Source organism: Convolutriloba macropyga, chromosome 11 (assembly GCF_964194025.1).
Source record: "Convolutriloba macropyga chromosome 11, txConMacr16.3, whole genome shotgun sequence".
Taxonomy (NCBI): domain Eukaryota; kingdom Metazoa; phylum Xenacoelomorpha; order Acoela; family Convolutidae; genus Convolutriloba; species Convolutriloba macropyga.
The window spans coordinates 13,656,618-13,678,578 of record NC_134478.1 but is presented as its reverse complement, the minus strand read 5'-3'; the positions used below and the strand labels follow the sequence as shown (position 1 = coordinate 13,678,578).

At 35.2% G+C, this 21,961-nt stretch overlaps 1 protein-coding gene across 5 annotated transcripts in view; it reads left to right on the top strand.

The window, feature by feature from the left end:
- Positions 1-21,961, top strand: part of LOC142349892 (cilia- and flagella-associated protein 47-like) — a 144,330-nt gene that overhangs the window by 98,273 nt on the left and 24,096 nt on the right. For all 5 annotated transcript variants that reach the window (XM_075401731.1, XM_075401734.1, XM_075401733.1 and 2 more), the window contains 3 exons: positions 4,657-4,832; positions 5,971-6,193; positions 9,233-9,337. In XM_075401731.1, the coding sequence (XP_075257846.1) occupies positions 4,657-4,832; positions 5,971-6,193; positions 9,233-9,337 (504 nt within the window). The remainder of the gene's footprint in view (positions 1-4,656; positions 4,833-5,970; positions 6,194-9,232; positions 9,338-21,961) is intronic.

Below are 21,961 nucleotides of genomic sequence, written 5' to 3'. Positions count from 1 at the left end.
TTTAGTGGGATCAAATGCTACTTTATAAGAGAGATTTATGAAAGTTTCTCATGAGAACTGTTGTTCACACGTGTTGTTTTGTCTACTACTATATCCCTATCGTTTCTCTGTGGTTACTTGATTCATTGGCGTCTATTTTGTGCTTTGCTAGGGTTCTGGGACGTTTAAATTCATTGTCTTCAGAATATGTGTTTTCCCGGTGAATTTGACACCAACAGAGCTCTAACGTTTTTTTAGTTAGATCTGCTGTGATTCGTAATTGTTGTGGGACAATTGTTTTATTAGAACTCCTCTGGTCATCAAATAAGCTAAAAAGTAAGTTCTCTATTACAATGAAACAAATTTCAGGATTTGTAGCTGTGCCTTTCATATCAAAAGAAAAGATTTTTGTAAGGGTAGAGGTTTATCAAAGGAAAATCTTGAAACTGATCCACTTTTTTGGTGTGAATTGATATAATCAACGTAACCTAGTTTTTTGCTAATATATACTTCCCAAATTTTGCACTTGAGTGTTTTGGATTTCTTATCAACAGAAAATCTTGAAACTGATTTCCTTCCGCAAAAAAAAGAGATCATTCTTACAATTTGTTCGAGAAGCATAATGTGCGCAGTATTTTTGAACTACATCTTCTAACGGATTTTTGCTTCATTTAACCTATGTTTGGCTTTAAACCTACTTTAGTACGAACTCTTCACTGATTTCTAAGCAAACTGAAACTTCTGAAGTATGTTTTCATCTTCCAAATTTTAAATTAATGATCGTTAACGAAACGACAAAATCTGAACAAGTGAACACTGGATTCAAATTGATTGATTTGTTTTGCAGTAATTGAAGCGCTACAACAACAGTCAGCTTGGAATGGCTTACAGCTTCAAAAACACAAGCATTAACAATAAAGATTTTGTCACAAATATTGAAGTTTTGTCAGCCAAAGGTTGCTATCGTTTGCGATTAAAAGGCTCTGCCTATGGAATTCACGGACCGTGAACGGTTGTTAACGCCACACTTTTCATAGTTGTTAACGCCACACTTTTTGAAAATTTACTCGATTTTGCTGTTTTGATCTCATTTGATGTCGTCTTGTCATTTTAGTGTTTTTGGTTTTGAAAGCACGTTGTCTTTGCGTCCGTTAGAAACTAAGCTTTGTCAGCAGGTAATATTTTGGCATTACTAAAGATCCAAAATAGGAAGTTTTTGTAGCCCTTTTCAATAGCCGTACAGCAATAGCTGGGGCTATTACTGGCATTCTCTTGTTTTTTACAATTCAAAGAATTTGAATTGTATTGGGGCGCTGTCTTTTTACAATTCAAAGAATTTGAATTGTATTGGGGCGCTGTCTTTTTTACGACTCGAAGAGGAGTATTGGAGAAGTCCTTTTTTTTAATCAATTTTATTGGAGTGATTTTTAAAGCGGGAAATGAAACGCGTGAAAAAATTTGGAGTGATTTTGGCGCTGAACAAAAGTGAAGAGCGAGGCGAAAAGAGAGTGGTTTTTGTTCATACCGCTGTTTTTGAGAGAGCGAGAAATTGATGTGTGAAAAAATTTTCTCTAAGCGAGCAAAATTTTTTTGTTCACATGCGGCATTTTAAAGCAGTTTTTTTTTTCATTTATTTTGGTTAAGAGGTTTGGTTATGATTTTGTTTTGATTTTAGGCTGATTTCGGTAGTGGTTTTAAGGTTTCTGGAAATTCATATTAATTTTATGATAATTCGGAGGTTTTTGATGTATTTTGCTGATTTTCGGGCTAATTTTTGCGTTTTTTTGACAATTTTTTTTGTTTAACTGGCTCAAATGGCTACTGAAGAAACCCCTTCTATTCGAGCAATTTTATGATAACAATTGTTTACAGTTTTGTGGGTAAGAATCATTTTTTGTTGAGAAATGTGACAAAAAAATTGCGAAAATTGGAACTTTTTTTCTTATTTTTTTTTTTGCAGTTTTTCGTTTTTTTTCTGTTTTTAGCTAAGTTTCTTTGCCTATTATGACTTGCCTATTGTTTTGCGAGCATCTGGATACCCTATTGGCTGAAGGGATTTTTTCTTTGGATTTATATGTTTTTGAAATATTAAAAAATTTAGTAACTTTTTCCCGTTTTTCAGTGAAAGTTGTTTTTAAGAGCTTTTTTTTCATAATTTTAGCCTAAAATATTTTTTTCAAAATTCACATACGTGGTTTTTTTAAGTACTAGTTGTCTTGATGAAGTTATTTTGGCAGATATAGTTTTTTCGGGATCTCAATTTATAACAAAATTTGATCAGAATTTTTATCATATTTTAACAGATTTGATGTTATTGTTTTTACTTTTTTGTTTCATGACTTTGTTTCAAGATAATCGTAAATTAGTGAAGGCACCTTGTGTTTGATGAATATTTGGATGGCGTTCAAATGGTTTTTCACTTCGAGTCGGTTCCGGAATTCTTTCGGCTATGTTTTTTTTTAAGATCTGTTCACACATTTTCATCATTTTTGAAGTCAAATTGGAGTAGTGATTTCGGTCACGCCGAAAATGGAAGTGGAGCTCAAAAGTGAGTGGTTTTGCTGCCTAAAATTTTTCGCTCTAAATTTAAAGTAGAGTGAAAAACGGTGTTTGAACAAAAATTCGCTTTCTCGCTAGTGGTTTTTTGTTCACATGCGGCAATTTCACTTTGATGTTTACTGTTTTTTCGATTTTTTGGATGAGATTTGTTTCTAAATGGTTTTTCGAATCCATTCATACTTCATTCTAGACCTAGTTTTTTGTATGAACCAAACTTCCAAACTTCCATTTCTCGCTAGTTTTTGTTCACATGCGGCATTTTGACATAGATTTTCTGTTTTTTTTTTAATTTTTTTGATCAGATTTTTCTAGAAATTATTTCCCAATGTAATCAAAGTTCATTCTAGGTCTAGTGTTTTGTTTAGTCAATGGAAATTTTTTGAACTGTACGTCAGGACTTGTCCTGCTATGTTTTTTTTATTTCGTCGTCGCGATTTTTGTTACGACCATATGACGTCACAACCACTTTAAATCTGCTTTTTGTTCATGCAATTTCAACTGAAGTGCGTGTGTGACGTCTTTTTCGCTCTTAGTGGAGCGAGTTTTTTTCATTCAAGTGATTAAATATTTGGTCACACTTGACTTACCTCACTCTCAAAGATGAATCCCTCACTTTGAAATTGACTTTTATTTACTTTAATATAAAGAGATAAGGTCAAATGGTTGTGTTTCACTCTAAACGAAGGTTATTTGAGAGCAGCTAATAAAGGCAGCAAAAACTTATATAGATTTTTAATTAAAATATAACATATCAGCCTTCAATGAAAAGACGAAGTTTTTTTGCCTGTCTTTTTTACTGTTTTTTGAGACTGCAGATCTATGAAGCTATTGCGGCTATTTTCTGACTACAAATAGGCTGTTCTGAGAAAACTTAACTGAAAGCCGCAGAAGGAGAAAAACGTGCTTATGCTATTTTTCATTTGTTTTTGTTTGTTTTTGAATTATCAACATTTGTTTGTTTTTGAATTATCAACATAAGGCACGAAATCCATAGTACTAAAATTTTAGGCCATATCTGAGGAAAAATTGAACGAAAATCGGATGAACTAATGAAGCAAAAAAATATCTATTTTCATTGATTTCATATCAGCACACTTTTCTTAACAATTTTTGAACAATTAAGTGAAAATCAAGCAGTCTGCCGTAGTGAAAGTTTGGTTTTTATGAACTTGAGGTTAAAACAGTTGTAATTGTCACAGAAGTTTGCTAAAACCCAAAATGTTTTGCCGACCGAATCAAACGTCTCAACAGTCTAATTCCAGATTTCTTAATTTGATTCTCTCTGGGTTTTCAAATGCAAATGTGAGAACGTTCTGTGCCACGCAGAGATTCATGCAATTGATTTTTATTTAACTGTACGGTGCTAAAATTGCAAATTTAACTTGTCTTAATTCTGTCTGGTCCTGGTGAATGTTTTAGAGTCAGATATCAATTTAACCTGAAAATTTTGACAATTTGAACATAGCTCTTATAACTGAGATCTCAGTAATGTGTTGGACCCAAATAAAGTATCTTGTTGATTTTACAGTGATTTAATAAGTGCTTTGAGATGGCAGTTCGGCCTGTTAGGCAACAGAATAGATTTATTGTAAAATACAGAAGACACTAAAATGCTCGAGAAACTTCAATTACAGATTTCAAAAACGTAATAGGACGCCCCTAAAAGTATTTTCGTCAGTTTTGTTTTCGATCGCCCTCGTTAATGTAAGTCTCTTTTCCAGATTGATGACTGCTATGGTTGCGGTTGGCACCCCTGCTGCATATTCCGAAAAAAATGCAACCCTAGTGAAATTGATTCGACTATCGTTAAAAATGCCGTCGTAATAAACTTGTCTATTTTCTAAAATTCTTGCCTAAAAGACTTCTTAATTTTGCGTGATCTCTCGTTCCAAAATAAAGTTTGTTGCCAAAATAAAGTCGATTTTGAGCGATGGAGTTTCAAAGCCGTTGAAGCTTAGTGGTTAAGATGCAATACTGCCATCCAGGAGGTGGGGGAGTTGAACACCTCTGGGGGCGTTTTTTCTAAGCTGCACCCCTTCAAACTAAATCCCCCGAATGTCGTTCGAGAACAATTCATCCGATTTTAGTCGGTTAATGTTTTGTTCACATCTTTTTCAGAGCTCGACATCACATGAAATTCCTCTGAGTAACCCGACAGATGAGGTGTTGAAGATGGAGGTGTCATTGGAGGGTAATGGACTGTCTGGAGACCCTTCAATTGAGATCCCTCCCAAATCAGAAGGCATCTACACCTTCAATTTTTCACCCTCCAAAACTGGGAAAAGCAGCGGAACGTGAGTTGAATAGACAGACATTTCCAAGTTTTTGACTTTCAACAAACTGTGAAATCAGAAACGATTTCTATGACATCTTTGGAACTGTTTTCGTTCCTCCGGTAGAATTTGACTCTTTGATTGACAGTTAAACACCTTTATAATATATAGTATATTTTATAACTTCAAGCAAACTTTAAAACAGCGTCTTTTACAACAATTCAAACTTTTCCACCGGAAAGAAATATGGTACGCTTTGACCGTTAATTTTACAAATGATGGCTCACGGAACATTAAAGTGGTTATTTCAAATATCGACAAATCGTATTTGTGAATGTATTTGTTTCTACTTGTAAAATTTAACCCCCGGGGTTAAAAACATTAACTTACCTCTAGTGATATAAATATACCATAATCAGAGTGATGACACTGATTGGCTTTTTCATAAAAAAATAATAGACCCTCTTGTTTATTGTACTAAAATTGCACCCGAAATTTTAGCTATAAAATGTAGAATGTTATACATGAAAGCTTAATGATCATAAAAAATCATACTATTAACATTCAGCCAAATAGATTTATCCTTCAGTGAACCTAGAAAAATAATAGATCATATTCAGAGAAGAAATTAAAAGTATCGTTTTTAAACTGGTAATGTCAAAACCTAATAAAAAACTTAAACATACTTGCAGCAACGTGAAATATTTATTCCTACAAATCAAGCAAACACTTTCATTCTCGGTATGTTTGAAGCAGAAACCAAATTTTCTGTTTTGTTCTGAAAAACAAATTAACTCAACTTTAAATGCCTCCATCGCTTTTGCTCAGCAGAATATTTTCACGCCAAACAACCCAAAAGCTGGTCTAGGAAATAGCTCTCACAGAAAAAAAACCGCCACAAAAATAAACCCTACACTTTAAATTTAAATTTTGCTCATGATAGTTTGTTCGGTTGTTATAGTTTCATAACAAATCGCACAGGACGCTAAGGCATGGCCAAACGCGCTGAATGTGCAGCTCTTTAATAATCATGTGAGGGTTTATTTCCGTGGAGGTTTATTTCCTATCTAAAATTAAGTGTCTTTTTGGAAACCGCCCAGAAGCCTTAAATTTTACCTAAACTATCACATGATTGTGAATCCGATATGTACAATTTCAGATTGATCTTCTGCAATGATACCCTGGGCGAATTCTGGTACAGTCTGCAATTGACAGGGCGATCCCCGGAACCCTCCCAACTTCCTCACCTTGAGTGCCCTCTGGGCCAGTGGGTGAGGCACGTGATCAAACTGAATAATACTACTGATGAGGATTTGTTATTGACACCAGTTAGTAGCAACCCGAATAACTTCACAGTTGATGGAGTCACGGCAGGCAAACAGGTAAATTTTTATAAATAATTCAGATAGATGAAGCTTAATTTTGTCATCCTAGGAAAAACTGAACTATCTATTGATGATTTCATGAGTTGTCCCTCTGGGGCGAAGTATTTTGGCAAAACTATTTTAAAAAAGCAGTACCTAAAGTTGACAAGTTAGAAAACTCAATTTTCTCACAAATTTTTTACGATGAGAGTGTTGAGTTTAAAGTTGAATTTCTAACTTTTCAACACTCGTTTCTCCTTATCGTGCATAATATCTGCCTTTCAAAGTGTAGATACTACACAATTATACAGTTTCCAAGCGTGTATCTTACATAACTTTAGCATTTCTAAGCGTAGATGTTGCATAATTTTAGCATTTCCAATTAGATCTGACATAATTTTACTGTTTCTACGCGGTACAATTGAATTGTCGAGATTCGAACCACTCGCCTCCTGAATGCATTCAGCCTGTTCTACCTCTCTACTACCATGCCTTAGTTTTCTGAATTATTATATTCTTTATAAATTGGATCCTAACATCACGTATCTTACGTGGTGGTGGTGATTTGATTGAATCCGTTGAAATGCGTTGATTTTTGATAAAATTAATCCGCAAATTGTAGCGGAGAAACCTTGCATTCCAATTTTGTCCCCAATGCCACAATGACATCACTGATTCTTCTCTTCTTTAAGCATAATTTCGACCGAAAAAGTGCACATTTCAATGATACACTATGTAAAAAAGTGAATAAATTTCAGATCAATGCTAAATTATACTCTAAATTATGTAAGATCAACGCCAGCAGTTAAACGTTTACATTATGTAGTGATTTTGTTTAGAAACCCTAACATTATTCAAGATATACGCTTGGAAACCTTAAAGTTATGCAAGATCTACACTTAGAACAGTCAGTTTGGTTATTAATGCAAATTTGTTACAATATTTTAATGATATGACACTGATAGCCAAAAGTAATAGGCGATTAATAAAATTTGGGTATCTCTCTGGTCACTGAAGGCGAAACAAAAATGACTACAAATTTTCAAAAGAATGAACAACTTAACCTGTTGAACAATTTGGTGCTAAGAAATGCAAGACCGACCGTTTTACCAAAAGCAACAAATTGATAGTAGAAACCAAGCATTGGAAAAATACAAATTATCAGTAACTTTGAAAAAGTTTTCAAATTGACATTTAATTTAAAATTTTGATGATTCGACGTCTCCAAAACAAACAAATGCTATCACAAAAATAAAAACTTAGCAGGACACTGATGTACAATTCGTAGAATTTTCATTGACTAAACAGAAAACTAGACCTAGAACCGACTATGAATGGTTTGGGAAAACCATTTAAAAGAATCCGATCCAAAAAATTTAAAAAAAAAACAGTAAAAATCAAAGTGAAATCGCCGCATGTGAACAAAAAACCACTAGCGAGAAAGCGAATTTCGTTCTAACACCGTTTTCTCACTCTACTTTAAATTTAGAGCGAAAAAATTTCACGCCGTAAAACCACTTGCTTTTTTGCTCCATTTCCTGTTTTGGCGTGACCAAAATCAGTACTCCAATTTGACTTCAAAAATCATGAAAATGTGTGAACAGATCTTAAAAAAAACATAGCCGGAAGAAATCCGGAAACGACTCGAAGTGGAAATCCATTTAAACGCCATCCAACTACTCATCAGACAAAACGTGCCTCCACTAATTTATGATTATCTTGAATCAAAACAATAAAAAAAGAAAACAAATATCAAATCTGTTAAAATATGATAAAAAATCTGATCAGATTTTGTTATAAATTGAGATCCTGAACTAACTATCGCTGCCAAAATTACTTCATCAAGGCAACTATTACTTACTAAAACCACTTATGTAGTTTATGAAAATAGTTGAGGCCAAATTATGAAAAAAACAACAGTAAAAAACTGGAAAAAAGTTAATAAAATTTTTAATATTATAAAAGCATAAAAATCCATAGAAAAATTCTTTTCAGCCAATAGGGTATTCAAATGATCGCAAAATAATCGGCAAGTCATAATAGGCTAAGAAAATTGTCTAAAAAACAGAAAAAAAAACGAAAAACTGCGAAAAATTGAGTAAAATAGTCCCGATTTCAGCCATTTTTCGTCATATTTCTCAACAAAAAAATAATTTAAATCCACAAAACTGTACCCAATTGTTATATAAAATTTACTCAAGTAGAAGGGGTCATTTCAATACCCATTTGAGCCAGTAAAGCAAAACAATTGTTAAAAAAATCGCAAAAATTAGCCCAAAAATCAGCGAAATACATGAAAAACCTCCGACTTATCCTAAATTTCGTACGAATTTCCAGAAACCTTCAAACCACTACTAAAACCAGCCTAAAATTGAAACAAAATTATTACCAAACCTTTTAACCAAAAAGAATAAAAAACTGCTTTAAAATGCCGCATGTGAATAAAAAATTTCGCTTACAGAATTTTTTTTCACACCTCAATTTCTCGCTCTCTAGAAAACAGGGATATGAACAAATACAACTCTCTTTTCGCTCCGCTCTTCACTTTTTTTCAGCACCAAAATCACTCCAAATTTTTTCACGTGTTTCATTTCCCGCTTCAAAATTCACTCCAATAAAATTGATTAAAAAAAGGACTTCTCCAATACTGCTCTTCGATTCGTAAAGAAAGACAGCGCCCCAATACAATTCAAATTCTTCGAATTGTAAAAAATAGCACATTGTCCAGGTAGCAGAAACGTAGATAATCATTAGCATCCAATTCATTGCGTTTAATTATGCTGTATAAAAACAGGAAACGGTCAAAATTTTCGCAAAGAAGAAAATTGTTCTTTGCATTACTTAGCTCCTTCCTCGTGTCACCGTTCCTTATCTCCCCTTCCCCCAGCTTACTGGCTGTATATTATTTGTTATCCCGAAGTGAATGTGTAATACTGACTGATAATGATTTTCTATTTAATAGTTAATATTCGATAACTGGAGGTGTATGATGTACAAGCAGGCAAAAATGGTAGAGATCACACATTTCATTCACAAATCGAGAAAAGTTCTGTTCAGATTCTTCTGCCAGCTTGTTCTGAGGTCGAAACTCCTCTTCTCTTCATTCCCTCCAGTCTGGGAAAAGGAAATCACCTGGCTAGAATATCTTTCACATGTCAACAGGTTTGTAATGCTAATAATTCAGAAATATCAAATAACAAAAAAGTGATCAGAAATACTGTCTGAATTTAAAACTAGGCATATTTCAATTTTTTGTGGTCAAGTGTTGAGCCTATTGCGTACCCCAGTAGCTTTTTGCTGCTTGGTACCTAATAAAAGTTTTCATTCCCCTAATTGCTGGAATACCTGAAATGCTTGGAACCACAATTATTCTGAAGAAAGGCCAATTATGATTTCCTTGTCATATTTAAATTTCCTTGTTGTCCTTGTCCATTATTCGCCGTTTTCTTTAAAAAAAAAGTTTTTTGAGTACTTGATCACAAAAAAAAGCTATAACCACCGTAGCAATTGGTTAAATTAATTTTATATCAAATAACAATTTTTTATAATAATAATAATTGTGGTTCCTGCGCAATCGCAGCATTTTAGAATGTTCTTTTTATGAGCTTCATTGCTCTTTTTTTGTTGGTGACTATGGCCACTTTTTTTGCGTCTGAAACTTTCACGTGGTACCATCATTGCAGCCAACATTGGTCAGGCTATGGTCAACCTGAAGCTATGGTTAATTAAGAGCTCATCCTTACTCAGACAACTTCATGGAGGCAGGGGATTGAACTCTCAATCATTGGCATGTGAATCACACACCTTTTAGTAATCAGCAATTGAGCATCTCGAAATTTGGGCTGCTGGGTTCAAATAAAAAACGGTAACCTTGTAACAACCCGGCGGTAGTATAAGCTAACTGGATTTTCTACTGAAGAATTTGAGCTTAGAGGACTCGAACCTACTATCTCCAGCACGGCCAGATATAAACTCTGATGATTGAGTAACTGCTATACCACAAGCTGGTTGTTTCACCTTTATAAGACCCTCGGCTAAATGTACTAGGTTCGAGAATTCAAAACGGGTGCGAAATGGTGAAATTATTTTCAGCTAGTAAAGTTGTAATTATTTTGTCAATTTCAGCAACCTGAAGATGAAAAATCAGAAGCACGTTTGAATTCTTTACTTTCAAGGCGGGTCTTGCCCAATGTAGCCCCGCGCTTAGTGGCCATGGGGCGATAAACCCACGCCCATTCTAATTACCATAATTGGGGGTGGGTGAGATGGTGAGAATGTACAATAACGTTTCACGAGGGATCTGTTAACATAATTCTAACAAAATAGGCGGAGGGGACGGGAGGTGAGGGATGTATGATTGGAAAGACCCAAAAAGTTTATTATAATCTCGATTGACATCATCTTAAGAATTGCCACTGTACACTTGATCTGACAAACTAGTTTTTCCTACCCTATCCCATTCCGTTTGTTGACTGCACGCTTAAAAAGTCACTGGAAACGGGAGTCAACAAACGGAATGGGATAGGGTAGGAAAAACTAGTTTGTCAGATCAAGTGTACAGTGGCAATTCTTAAGATGATGTCAATCGAGATTATAATAAACTTTTTGGGTCTTTCCAATCATACACCCCTTTGGGTCTTTCCAATCATACATCCCTCACCTCCCGTCCCCTCCGCCTATTTTGTTAGAATTATGTTAACAGATCCCTCGTGAAACGTTATTGTAAGTAGTATAAAAAAATGACTAGAACCTCACCAGGGGGGGGGGACGGACATTTTTGGAAGCCTGATTTTCTCGGCCCAACAACACCGGGGGGACGTCTAATTTTTTTTGAAATTGGAATAAAATGTCCCCCCTTATTTTTAAGTTCTAGTCAGTTTTTTTAAGATTTTACGGTGCTATATTATTATTTCATTCGTCTAAAATTTTCTTAGGCTATTTGGAACCAGTTCTAATTCTTTGCAACTTTTGCCAAAAACTAAGCAGAGCTAGACAAAGGCGCGTTAATATGTCCCACTTTTATACCGCTTATCTCGCCATTTCTACGCTCTATTGTTCGCCGCTGCTAACTTTTGCAAATTTTAAGCGTGTCAGTAGTATAAAAAAATGACTAGAACCTCACCGGGGGGGACGGACATTTTTGGAAGCCTGATTTTCTCGGCCCAACAACACCGGGGTGGGACACTTGAAAATTTTGAAAATCTGAATAAAATGTCCCCCCTATTTTGCATATTTACATACATATATATATGTATATGCATGTATATATGTATTGTGTATATGTATATATGCGTATGTATATGTATGTATTATGTATATGTATATGCATGTATATATGTATTGTGTATATGTATATATGAGTATGTATATGTATGTATTTTGTTTATGTATATGCATGTATATATGTATTGTGTATATGTATATATGTGTATGTATATGTATGTATTATGTATATGTATATGCATGTATATATGTATTGTGTATATGTATATATGTGTATGTATATGTATTATGTATATGTATATGCATGTATATATGTATTGTGTATATGTATATATGTATATGTATATGTATGTATGTATGTATGTATGTATGCATGTATGTATGTATTATGTAAATGTATATATGTATATACATGTATATATGTAACGTGTATATGTATATATGTGTATGTATTCATGTATGTATATATGTTTGTGTGTATTGTTGTATGCATGTATGAATGTATTTATGTATGTAAATGTATGCTTGTATGTGTATGTGAGTATCTATATATGTGTGTATGAATGTATGTATACATACACACACACACACACACACACACACACACTTTCATACATACATAAATACATACATACATACATACATACATACATACATACATACATACATACATACATACATACATACATACATATGTGACCCTGGATCCAGGGTCACATTTTTTTATACATACACAAGTTTTTACCTAAATATGTACACAATTATGGTCATAATCACCTATGTCCATAAATGCATACATAAATTGGTGAAAACAACAGTAAAACAACTAACCTGTTAGTAGATGTATAAAATCATTAATGATATATTAATTGGAGAGTAATCAGATCATGCCCAAACATGTTCAGGGTCACAAAACTTTCCAAAATAAATTGACCAATCGGAGTGCTTGATTTATTATTCAATTTGACAACCAATCAGAATTGAAAGATTTATAAACAAAAACTCTAAACGCTCACGTTCAGTAAACAGTAAATAATGAACACAATAGGAACAAAAGACATCAAGCTCATTCATGAGAAAGTTTTATCACTGAGAGGTAACATAAATTATACACACATATCTTATCGACAATTATATTTCGTAGCTGCTTGTTCTTTGTTAGATCCAGAAGTTGACGGAGAAATAGCACTTAAATTTAGACCCTATGGTGGTTTCATTGGAATTGATAATTCAAGACTAGATCCCTTATTGAAACGGAGCAAAGTGCTACGACTTCATGCTGCATTGCGTGACGCCGCTGGATTTATAAAAGATTGCCGAAGCAAAGGCCCTGGATATGTTTACGCTTTCCGTTACTCACCAGTAAACAATTGTCTTTTTGGACACCTGACAGGAATATTATTCATTCTATCAGTGAACATTTTTCATTCACAATTGTTTCGTGAATTGGAATCCTAGAAAATTTTGGCAGCAAAACCACAAATATTATTGTCCTCGATCTCGAAGGTTTCAAACTCAAGTCACTTGGATTCATTATAAAAGAACTCAGTTTGTGTTCCAGTTACAACGATACAATATTTTTCAAACCGCCGCTTAAATTCGCTGATTTACCCGCACACGATAGACAAACTGTTATTTGGCTGACCAATAACCTACACGGTCTTGATTGGGACGAAGGTGATATACCCTACTGTGATTTGAAAACAATCTGTCTGAGTTTCAGTTTCCGATTCACACGAAAAATTTTTTTTGCCAAAGGCATTGAAAAGTGTGAGCTCCTCAGTAAGCTTTTACAAAAAACTGTTTATAATCTGGAGGATCTAAATTGTCCCCGAATCTCAGAGATAATATCAGAAGAACAAGTTCCCTCCTGTTATCATCATTCAAACTTTCGTTCAACAAACGATCAATTATCAAATCACTGCGCGGAACGTAAAGCAAGAATATTTTCACAGTGGACACAAAGTGATGCACAGAGAAGACACGGCAACTTTAACAACTTATCTGTCAGACAACTTGAAGATATTCACTTGCTTGACTCCACTTGACGATCAGCCGATTGTAATATTCAACAGAGTTCAGGATCCCTCTCCACTAATACAGAATAATTTTTCAAGTGATCAACAGAACCGAGCGAACTATCTCAACAATAAGCCAAACACAGCACAACAACCGCGCTACAACTCGCTTTATAGTACAGCAGCAAAACGTTATTTTGCAACCATTACTGTTTCTCCCGACGAGCTAGACAGCTTTAGGGCTTTCCTGCCCGTGATAGATAATTTCTATCGCTTCCAACTGTACATTAAAAATAAACAAAGAGCTCGAGAACATCGGAATCAGTTATGGCTATGAACAAAACAAATCAGAAGCCTATGCAGTACCCCAAAGAGCAGCGAATCCCACGTTGGAAGCAATGGGCGGACAAAGAAGTTCCTCAATTTAGATTGAAAAAAACACCACCAGAACGTGAGATATCACTTAATGAGATGCCGAATGAGTTGCGGTTATATGTCTTGGAGCACCCCGAAGTTGAAAAAGTCTTCAATCAACCATCGTTCGAGGAAAATGACTCATCAACCGTTTTTTATAAACTAGAGATAAAAAGTCATATTAAAGGTTTCAATTTGTTTGAGTTCTGGTACATGAAACAGTTGACCAGTAAATAATTCAAAAATTTAACATTTTATATCATCCTTGTTTCAATTCACTTTTCAATTAATAATTTTTCTCCAATGAGTCAAAGAGACGAGGCTGACGCAGGTATCAGTAATTTAGTTTTTGATGTGAACAACAAAGAGAGGCCACCATGGCGTTGTTGTTCAAATTCAACAGTGCCAAGGTCCGAAGTAATATTTTTTGTTCAAGTTAGTATCATTGTCTTAATGATCATTCTTTGCTTCTCTATGCTCTTTCTATTATCAGAAAGCTGTGAAGAGAAATCAATTTGGATTGTTCTCTTATCGAGTTTAGTTGGTTACATTTTACCTAATCCCAAACTATGAACAAAGTTATTCTTACACATGACAGGATATTCATGTCAATTGTAGGACCAAGTGGTTGTGGTAAAACAGAACTCTTATTTCGAATGCTAAAAGGTTCGACCTTTTATCCACGCTTTGAAAAAAATTATTATTTTTACAGAGAGTTCCAACCACTTTTCAAAGATATGCAACGAGTTATACCAGGGATTGAGTTTCTAAAATACTCAGGCTTTGATATAACAAAAAATCTATCACAATGTCTGCTTATCTATGACGATTCATGTGAAGAAATCTTCAACGATAAAGAATTTGTAAAAATAGCTACCTCAGGACGTCATCGCAAATTACATGTTACATACGTTGAGCATAATTTGTTCCATCAAAGCAAATGGTCCAGAACCATTGATCTGAATACAACACACATAATATTATTCAAGTCGCTTCGTGACATTCAACAAATTGAATATCTTGGAAAACAGTTGAATTGTCTCCAACTGATAAAAGAAGCATACAAACTAGCAACTGCGGAGCCCTTTGGACATTTGATGATTGATCTCGACCCAAAAACAAGTCAGGGTTTACGTTTTTCATCGCAACTAATTGGACCGGATCCTTCTATTTTTTACATTTCGTCCCCAGAAGCAGTCATTACAACAATTACAAATGAAAAAGAAACATTTGCTTATGCTCAAGCAATGGGCAATTAAGAGGAATGAGAACACAGCTCAAATAGAAATATTACATCAGGGCGATTTCATTTGGTTCTTGAGTGACTGTGTGATGAACGTGCTCCCTGGAGTTGTACCAATCAATAAAGTTGAATTAAAAAAATTCGAGAAACCACTACGTAAACTTGCAGACAGGCGAGTTGAAAAAAGTGAGAGAATCAAAAATTTTCGATCAGATTCTGGAGTTCGTCTAATTAAACTGATTGCGTTACCTTGTATTGCTTTTCTGGAGCAAAATGCACACTGAAGAGTTTGTGCTAATTCCTCGCGAATGAACAACCTCAAATTGCCCAACTTCTCAACAATAAAAATGTCCGAGAGAAAGCAAAACAAATATCACTGTTGCAAAGAAGCAAGTGTCCACCAGCACCTTCTACCACGCAACAAGACACGCAACAGCAGACCGATAATATTTTGGAGAATATCAAAGATGAGTTGAATGAGACTAGAGATGACAAAATTGATACAAAAATTTCAACTGAAATCAGGGAGCGAGTTTTGAGAGATATTAAACACCTTGATAGAAAAAAGTTTGAAAAAGCGAGCATAATATTGGAAAAAATAGAAGAGTCAGAATCTCTATCGCCGGATCAGACATCAAGACTAATGGTTAATAAGTCAAGCACGGGAATTCTTGTCGCAGATTTTCTTTACGATCTACAACAAACAACATCTAAGCTTTCACTTGAACATTACAAAGTCCTGACCTTTCTAGATATCAGTTCACAATTAACTTGTAATACATACGCAAAAAAATTTCTTGCCTTATCACTAAACGAAAAGTTACAGTTGTTTGAGGATGAACCAGAAAACGAAGAATCAGGAGTCTCGAGAACAGAAGAATCAAAAGCTTCTGGCGACGATGAAGGAAGCTTTGAAGATGCAAAAGACGAAATCCAACCGTCTAGCTCGTGGACAAATTACTTCCTCTCACGTTAAACAATTGAACAAATTATACACAAAAGGTAGTGCAGCTTTTGGTAGCATTGCTAACTTGAAGAAAGCCAGTGGTTTACCAAGATCCAAAGTGGTTCAATACCTTCAGTCGAAAGCCCCATACACAAAATACAAACAATTCAGAAAAACTTTTCCGAGACTAAAGGCTGTTGCATACAGAATAAACGAAATCTGGTCTTTCGATGTGGCGTATATGGATAAAATTGCCCAACACAACAATGGAGTCAAATATTTACTGGTGGCTGTTGATGTTTTATCGCGATACCTACGGGTGCAACCAATGAAAGCTTTATATGCAAAAGATGCTGTTGAAGCGTTCAAAAAAATGATCAAACAGAAAAAACCAGAAAGGGTTTGGACAGACAAGGGATCCGAGTTTAAAGGTGAATTCAAAACATTTTGTGAAAAGAAGGAGATTCATTTATATACAACAGAAAACGAAACCAAGTCGGCATTTGCTGAGAGGAATATTCGATCGCTCAAAAACATTATTCACAAATACCTGGAGGAAAATTGGACTTGGACTTATATTAAAGAATTGCCCCAGTTTTTAAATACTATAAACAGTCGTGTTAATCGTGTTACCCAACTTGCACCTAATAAAACTTTTAAAAAACATGAACCGTTTCTAATATCCCTAGCAATTAGCACAAAAAAGTACAAGCCGAAATACGAAGAAGGAGACCTGGTTCGGATTGAAAAGCCAGACGAAATATTTAGGAAAGGTTATAAACAAAATTACACAGACGAAGTCTTCACAGTATTCAGGGTTGCCACCCTAAGTCCACCAACATACAACCTTATAGACGCAAACAACGTTATAATTAAAGGTAAATTTTATGAACCAGAATTAGTCCAAGTGAACGTCATTCCTGTCAAAGACTAAACATGAGTATTAATAAAGAATTTACTATTGATTTGATATCGAATGAATCAATGGGAATTTTTACCAATAATACTATGGCCAAGTTTCGAAATCAACTTGCCCAACCATTACAGTTAGATGGAGATTGGCAAGTTGCCCTTGCTTCAATATCATTTCCATCAAACATCAATAATGTAAACTCAGCCGAAATAGTTGCGTATGTCAGTTCTGGCGCTGAACTTGATGCTTCACATAACCGCACCGGACAACTTCGAAGAATTCGCAAAGGTATATACAACAATTCAGAAGAGCTTCTGGAAGAAATTTTTCGAATCGCTCAATTGAAACAGTTTGACTATGATTTTGACACTGTAACGCAAAAGTTAGTTTTGAAATTTGGACCTAACGAAGGTTTGTCATTCGAAGATGAAGAAGTACCCAGTATTCTTGGTTTTAAAGGAATAAGAGATATTTCGAATCATGGTTTTATTCATATTGGTTACAAGTCAGAAAATGCAGGCAACTCTTTGAACCGACATGTTGGAGATTTTCCAGTTGATATTACTTGTGGATCGCAGCTAATATTTGTATACATTGATATAATTGAACATCAGAACGTTGGTGATGTGAGAGCTCCGGTAATAAAAATCATTGAGTCTGAAAGACGTTTGAGAAACGGTAGCATAAACACAGTGACACCCATACACACAAGTCCTACACAAATTTGGATTACAAGCCAATATTATCAAACAACATTCAGAACATCCAGGTAGAGTTGAGAAACGAAACTGGAAAACTAATTCCTTTTACTGGAACCGGAAAAGTTATAGTCAGTTTAAAATTTCAAAAAATTATTTGATATGGAGGCATACTACAGCAATCAAGGATCTCAATCAATGCCGCATTTTTCCGGACACTACAGACAAAGAGGCAGCGGTTTTGGAGCGCTTGCTGCAGGTATTGGAAGAGTTGCTCTGCCATTAGCACGCAAATTTCTCTGGCCCGCAGCGAAAAAGATTGGGCGTGACTTATTGGTTCAGGGAGCACCAGAGTTAGTAGAAGTTGCAACCAAAAGAATGTCAGCAAAATAAGCACTGAAAAGTACAGTAGCCAAAACAGCTCGCAAACAAATAGGTGGATCTCTTCAATCACGTATTGCATCAGGTCGTAAAATAATTAGACGAAAAAGACGACAATACACGAGAACTCGCTCAAACCAAAAACGAAAAATCTCAACCAGAAGAATCATTTCTCAAAAACCCCGTCCAAAAAGGAGTCGTTTGGATTTTTTCTCGCGAGTGAAAAATGCGAACTAATATTGTAATACCATCTGAAGCTACTCACAGTTCTTTAGACTTATTTGAAAAACCACCTTTGCTGGTAACATTTGATCAATCATTCGAGCAAAAAACAGGACCGCTTTATTCGCCCTCAGGATCATCATTGGAATTTGAAGTTGTTGGTGATCGCAACAATTTTATTGACTTGCAAAAAATTTACCTGGAGATCAAGTGTCGAATACTTCAAACAGATGGAACGGATTTGCGCTACACAACTGGTGACGCTAATGCCAGTGATCTTCCATATTTTGCTAATAATATCCTTCATTCACTTTTCGCCGACTGTACTGTTTCTGCAAATGGTATCAAAATTTCAACAGCTAATGGACACTATGCACACAAAAGTTTCATAGAAACTGAATTCTCTCACGGTACAGACGCAAAGAAAACCTGGCTAAAATGTCAGGGTTACGAGTATGAGGAAAACCCGGGCACTATTCCAGCAGCAATATCAGATATAAGAAAAAGAACAGTGCGACAATCCGCACGTATAACGTTATATGGAAAGTTGGCGGTTGATTTCTTTTCGTGTGAGAAACATTTGGTTAGTGGAGTTACCTTACGCATTTCAATGAGAAGATCTCAAGATGACTTTGCTGTCATCAGTGAAGACGCAGCGAAACACTACAAGGTTAAAATAGATGAGGCTAATTTATTTATCAGGAAAATGACGGTGTCAGATAATGTTGTAGGTGCAATTGAGAAGACATTATTGAAAACTCCGGCAATTTACCGATACAATGAAGTAATTACCAAAACATTCTTGGCTGCAACAGGCCAACAAAGCTGGAAACATGAGGATATTTTCACTAAAGAGCCAATCAGAAGAGTCATTGTTGCATTATGCGTTGGTACAGCATTCATCGGTACCAACACCGCTAATCCATTCCATTATCAAAAGTTTGTTTTAAGAGAGATAACCATTTATCGAAATGGTTTCGCAACGGCTGGAACTCCAATGTCAACAACTGACAACAAGAGGTTGTACTACAATTCAATGAGTGCATTAGCTTATGTAGAAAATGGCCATGGAAAACCTCTGAGTGAGTTCGCAAACCATTATATAATGGTATTTGATCTGACTAGCACTCAAGAGGCAACCCATGACTTTATTCATCCAGAGCTCACAAATTCATCTTTGTCTGTTGAACTCAAGTTCGATGCAGCGTTAGCTCATAACGTTGAAATATTTTTTCTTGGAGAAAAAGCATCTACTATCTACATTGACTCCGCAAGAAACGCATCTAAAAACGCTCTTCCCATGATCACATACTAATGGACGAAGACCAAATTCATCATCAAGTGAAAAAGTGTAAACATCTCAAATTCAAATTCAGAGGGGTTTATGCCGCTGATAATTTTCCGCTGAACTTGCAAACCAACACATTTATTATTGTTAATGCATCACGATCCAACTCTATTGGAACCCACTGGGTAGTGCTAGCTAAACGATATGCATACCCAATAATATACTTTGCAGATCCATTGGCTCTACCCTTGACTACCTACAAGGATATTTAAAACCGTTTACAACAGTTTAAAGACTTGGAGATAATGATGGATATCATGGAACATAGAAGAGACATTCAGTCTCCATTGCAATCGTCAGACTCCCAGCTTTGTGGTTTATTTTGCATATACATTGTTCATTATTTTTATAGTGAGAAATTTCCATTTATACCTGATGTAAATGAATTAGAGTTGCTAGCCTTTGTAAAACATATGAAGTAAAACTTAATTTAATTTTGAAACAACAACATTTTTTGCATATCAATTTTTACAAAATTGAAAGGTTATGAAAGAGTTTGAGGTTTCTCGCACAAAACTCCCGTGGCCACTAAGCAGAATATCCATTATCTGATAAAGAGTTGAGGAGTGTTCACCTTGCATAAGCTGACAGAATCGTTTCAAAGTTACATCAGGGACTGTAGAAAAACGTTTGTTGGCCGTAAAAGTACTAATAGATTTTGCTGCTGCCTCACTCAAGGGTGCTGGAAGTTGTTTCTGGTTCTTGGTAACTGAAGACGAAGAAGTTGATTTTGAAAGGTACTCAACAGCAACATGTAGTCGTGAAATAATTGCACCACGTTTAACAAAGTCTTTTTGCGTTGGCTGAATAAGTAATTTGAAACAGTTAACGAGACACGGTATCACCGCAGGTACATAAAGAGAATCGAATATATTATCATCTTGCGAACCAAATTCATACATAACATGATAATGATTGGAGCCAAATGTACAACCTTCGATAACTGTTGCAGATGAATGATAACCATATGCATAATTTTCAATTGTTGTGTTTTCAAGTTTTGGTTCCGTCTCACAAATATTGTACTTGAAACGTTTTTGAAATTTCTTGAAATATTCGGGACTGTTCTCATACATTGCCTCAACCATAACGAACAAAAAAAAACAAAAGCTAATTAACTAACTATGAATGCATAAACAATGACAGGAAGCAAAAGGTATAATAGAAATTATTCCGAATCCTCATCGACTTTTACAGACGTTTTTGGTATCTTCTTTTGGCGCTGAGTTGGTGTTTTGCCGGCTCGTTTTGCTGGACGTTTTGAGTCATCAGTTGAATCTGGTTTTAGAAGTGAATCGATCAAGCCAACTGGTTGATCAAGCATTTGTTCTAGTTTTTCTATGTTCTGACATATCAACCGAAACTCTGGCGCCGAAAGTGTAATTTTTTGATTGAAATCCCAATCGACGTGTTTACTATCACGTTTGAACAATTTCAAGGATAAGTAGGTGCCAGTGGTATGATAAGTCTTAACAGCAGCCCTAACAAGCCGTTTTTCATTGAGCGACAGATCCAAATGAAAGTCGCTGTACTCAGCATCCTTAGACAAAACATTACCCATAATGTTGTATATATCGAGGCAAACTGTATCAAAGTAATCTGAAATGATGAATGACTATTAAGTTACTGTTTATTCGAATGTAAACAATTTTAAACCCCACGCCAACATGTCTAGACAATATAACAGCTGAGCAAACAAACCCACCCACCCTAGCGTGTAAACAAATCTATACTCCTCTATATCAGCTCTGATGTTTATACGAAATATGAAATTCAAAAGATCTGAAAAAATATACCCTGCTGAATCAAGACCCATTCAATGTCACAATTGTCCAAGGCAATTTAAGAATTTCCATTCACTAATGCAACATCGCCGGGCCAAGCATTATAAAGGCCATAGCAGAAAACAGTTTTACAAGTCCCGACCTTTAAATCTAAAAACTGACAAATTTTCATTAGCAATGGATAAATTAGCTCGCCTCCTCGAGTCTATTTATATTTCCAGAGAGAACCCCAATTCAACTTAGTTCAATATGACATAATTCTATTTATAGACATGACGGAATAATGATGAAATGGCAAAGTCAAATAAACAAAAACGTCTGCAACAATTTTTCAATCTATCCCCCATTGTTCTTTCTTGTTGTTCAATATAAGTTTTGTGAAAATTCTTTAGTTCTTTGGCTCCTTATTACATTACTGCAAGTCTTTTGTTACTTAACCTTCTCCTAGAATTTGCTTTCATCCTGCTTCTCCATTCAGTTCCATATCATATAAAAGCAAGTTTTCATTTCTCTTGTTCTCAGAATCGATTCTAGACTCGGTGCTGTTAAGTCATTATAAAACTTTCCTTACAAAGGACACTCTGTGCTTTGTTACC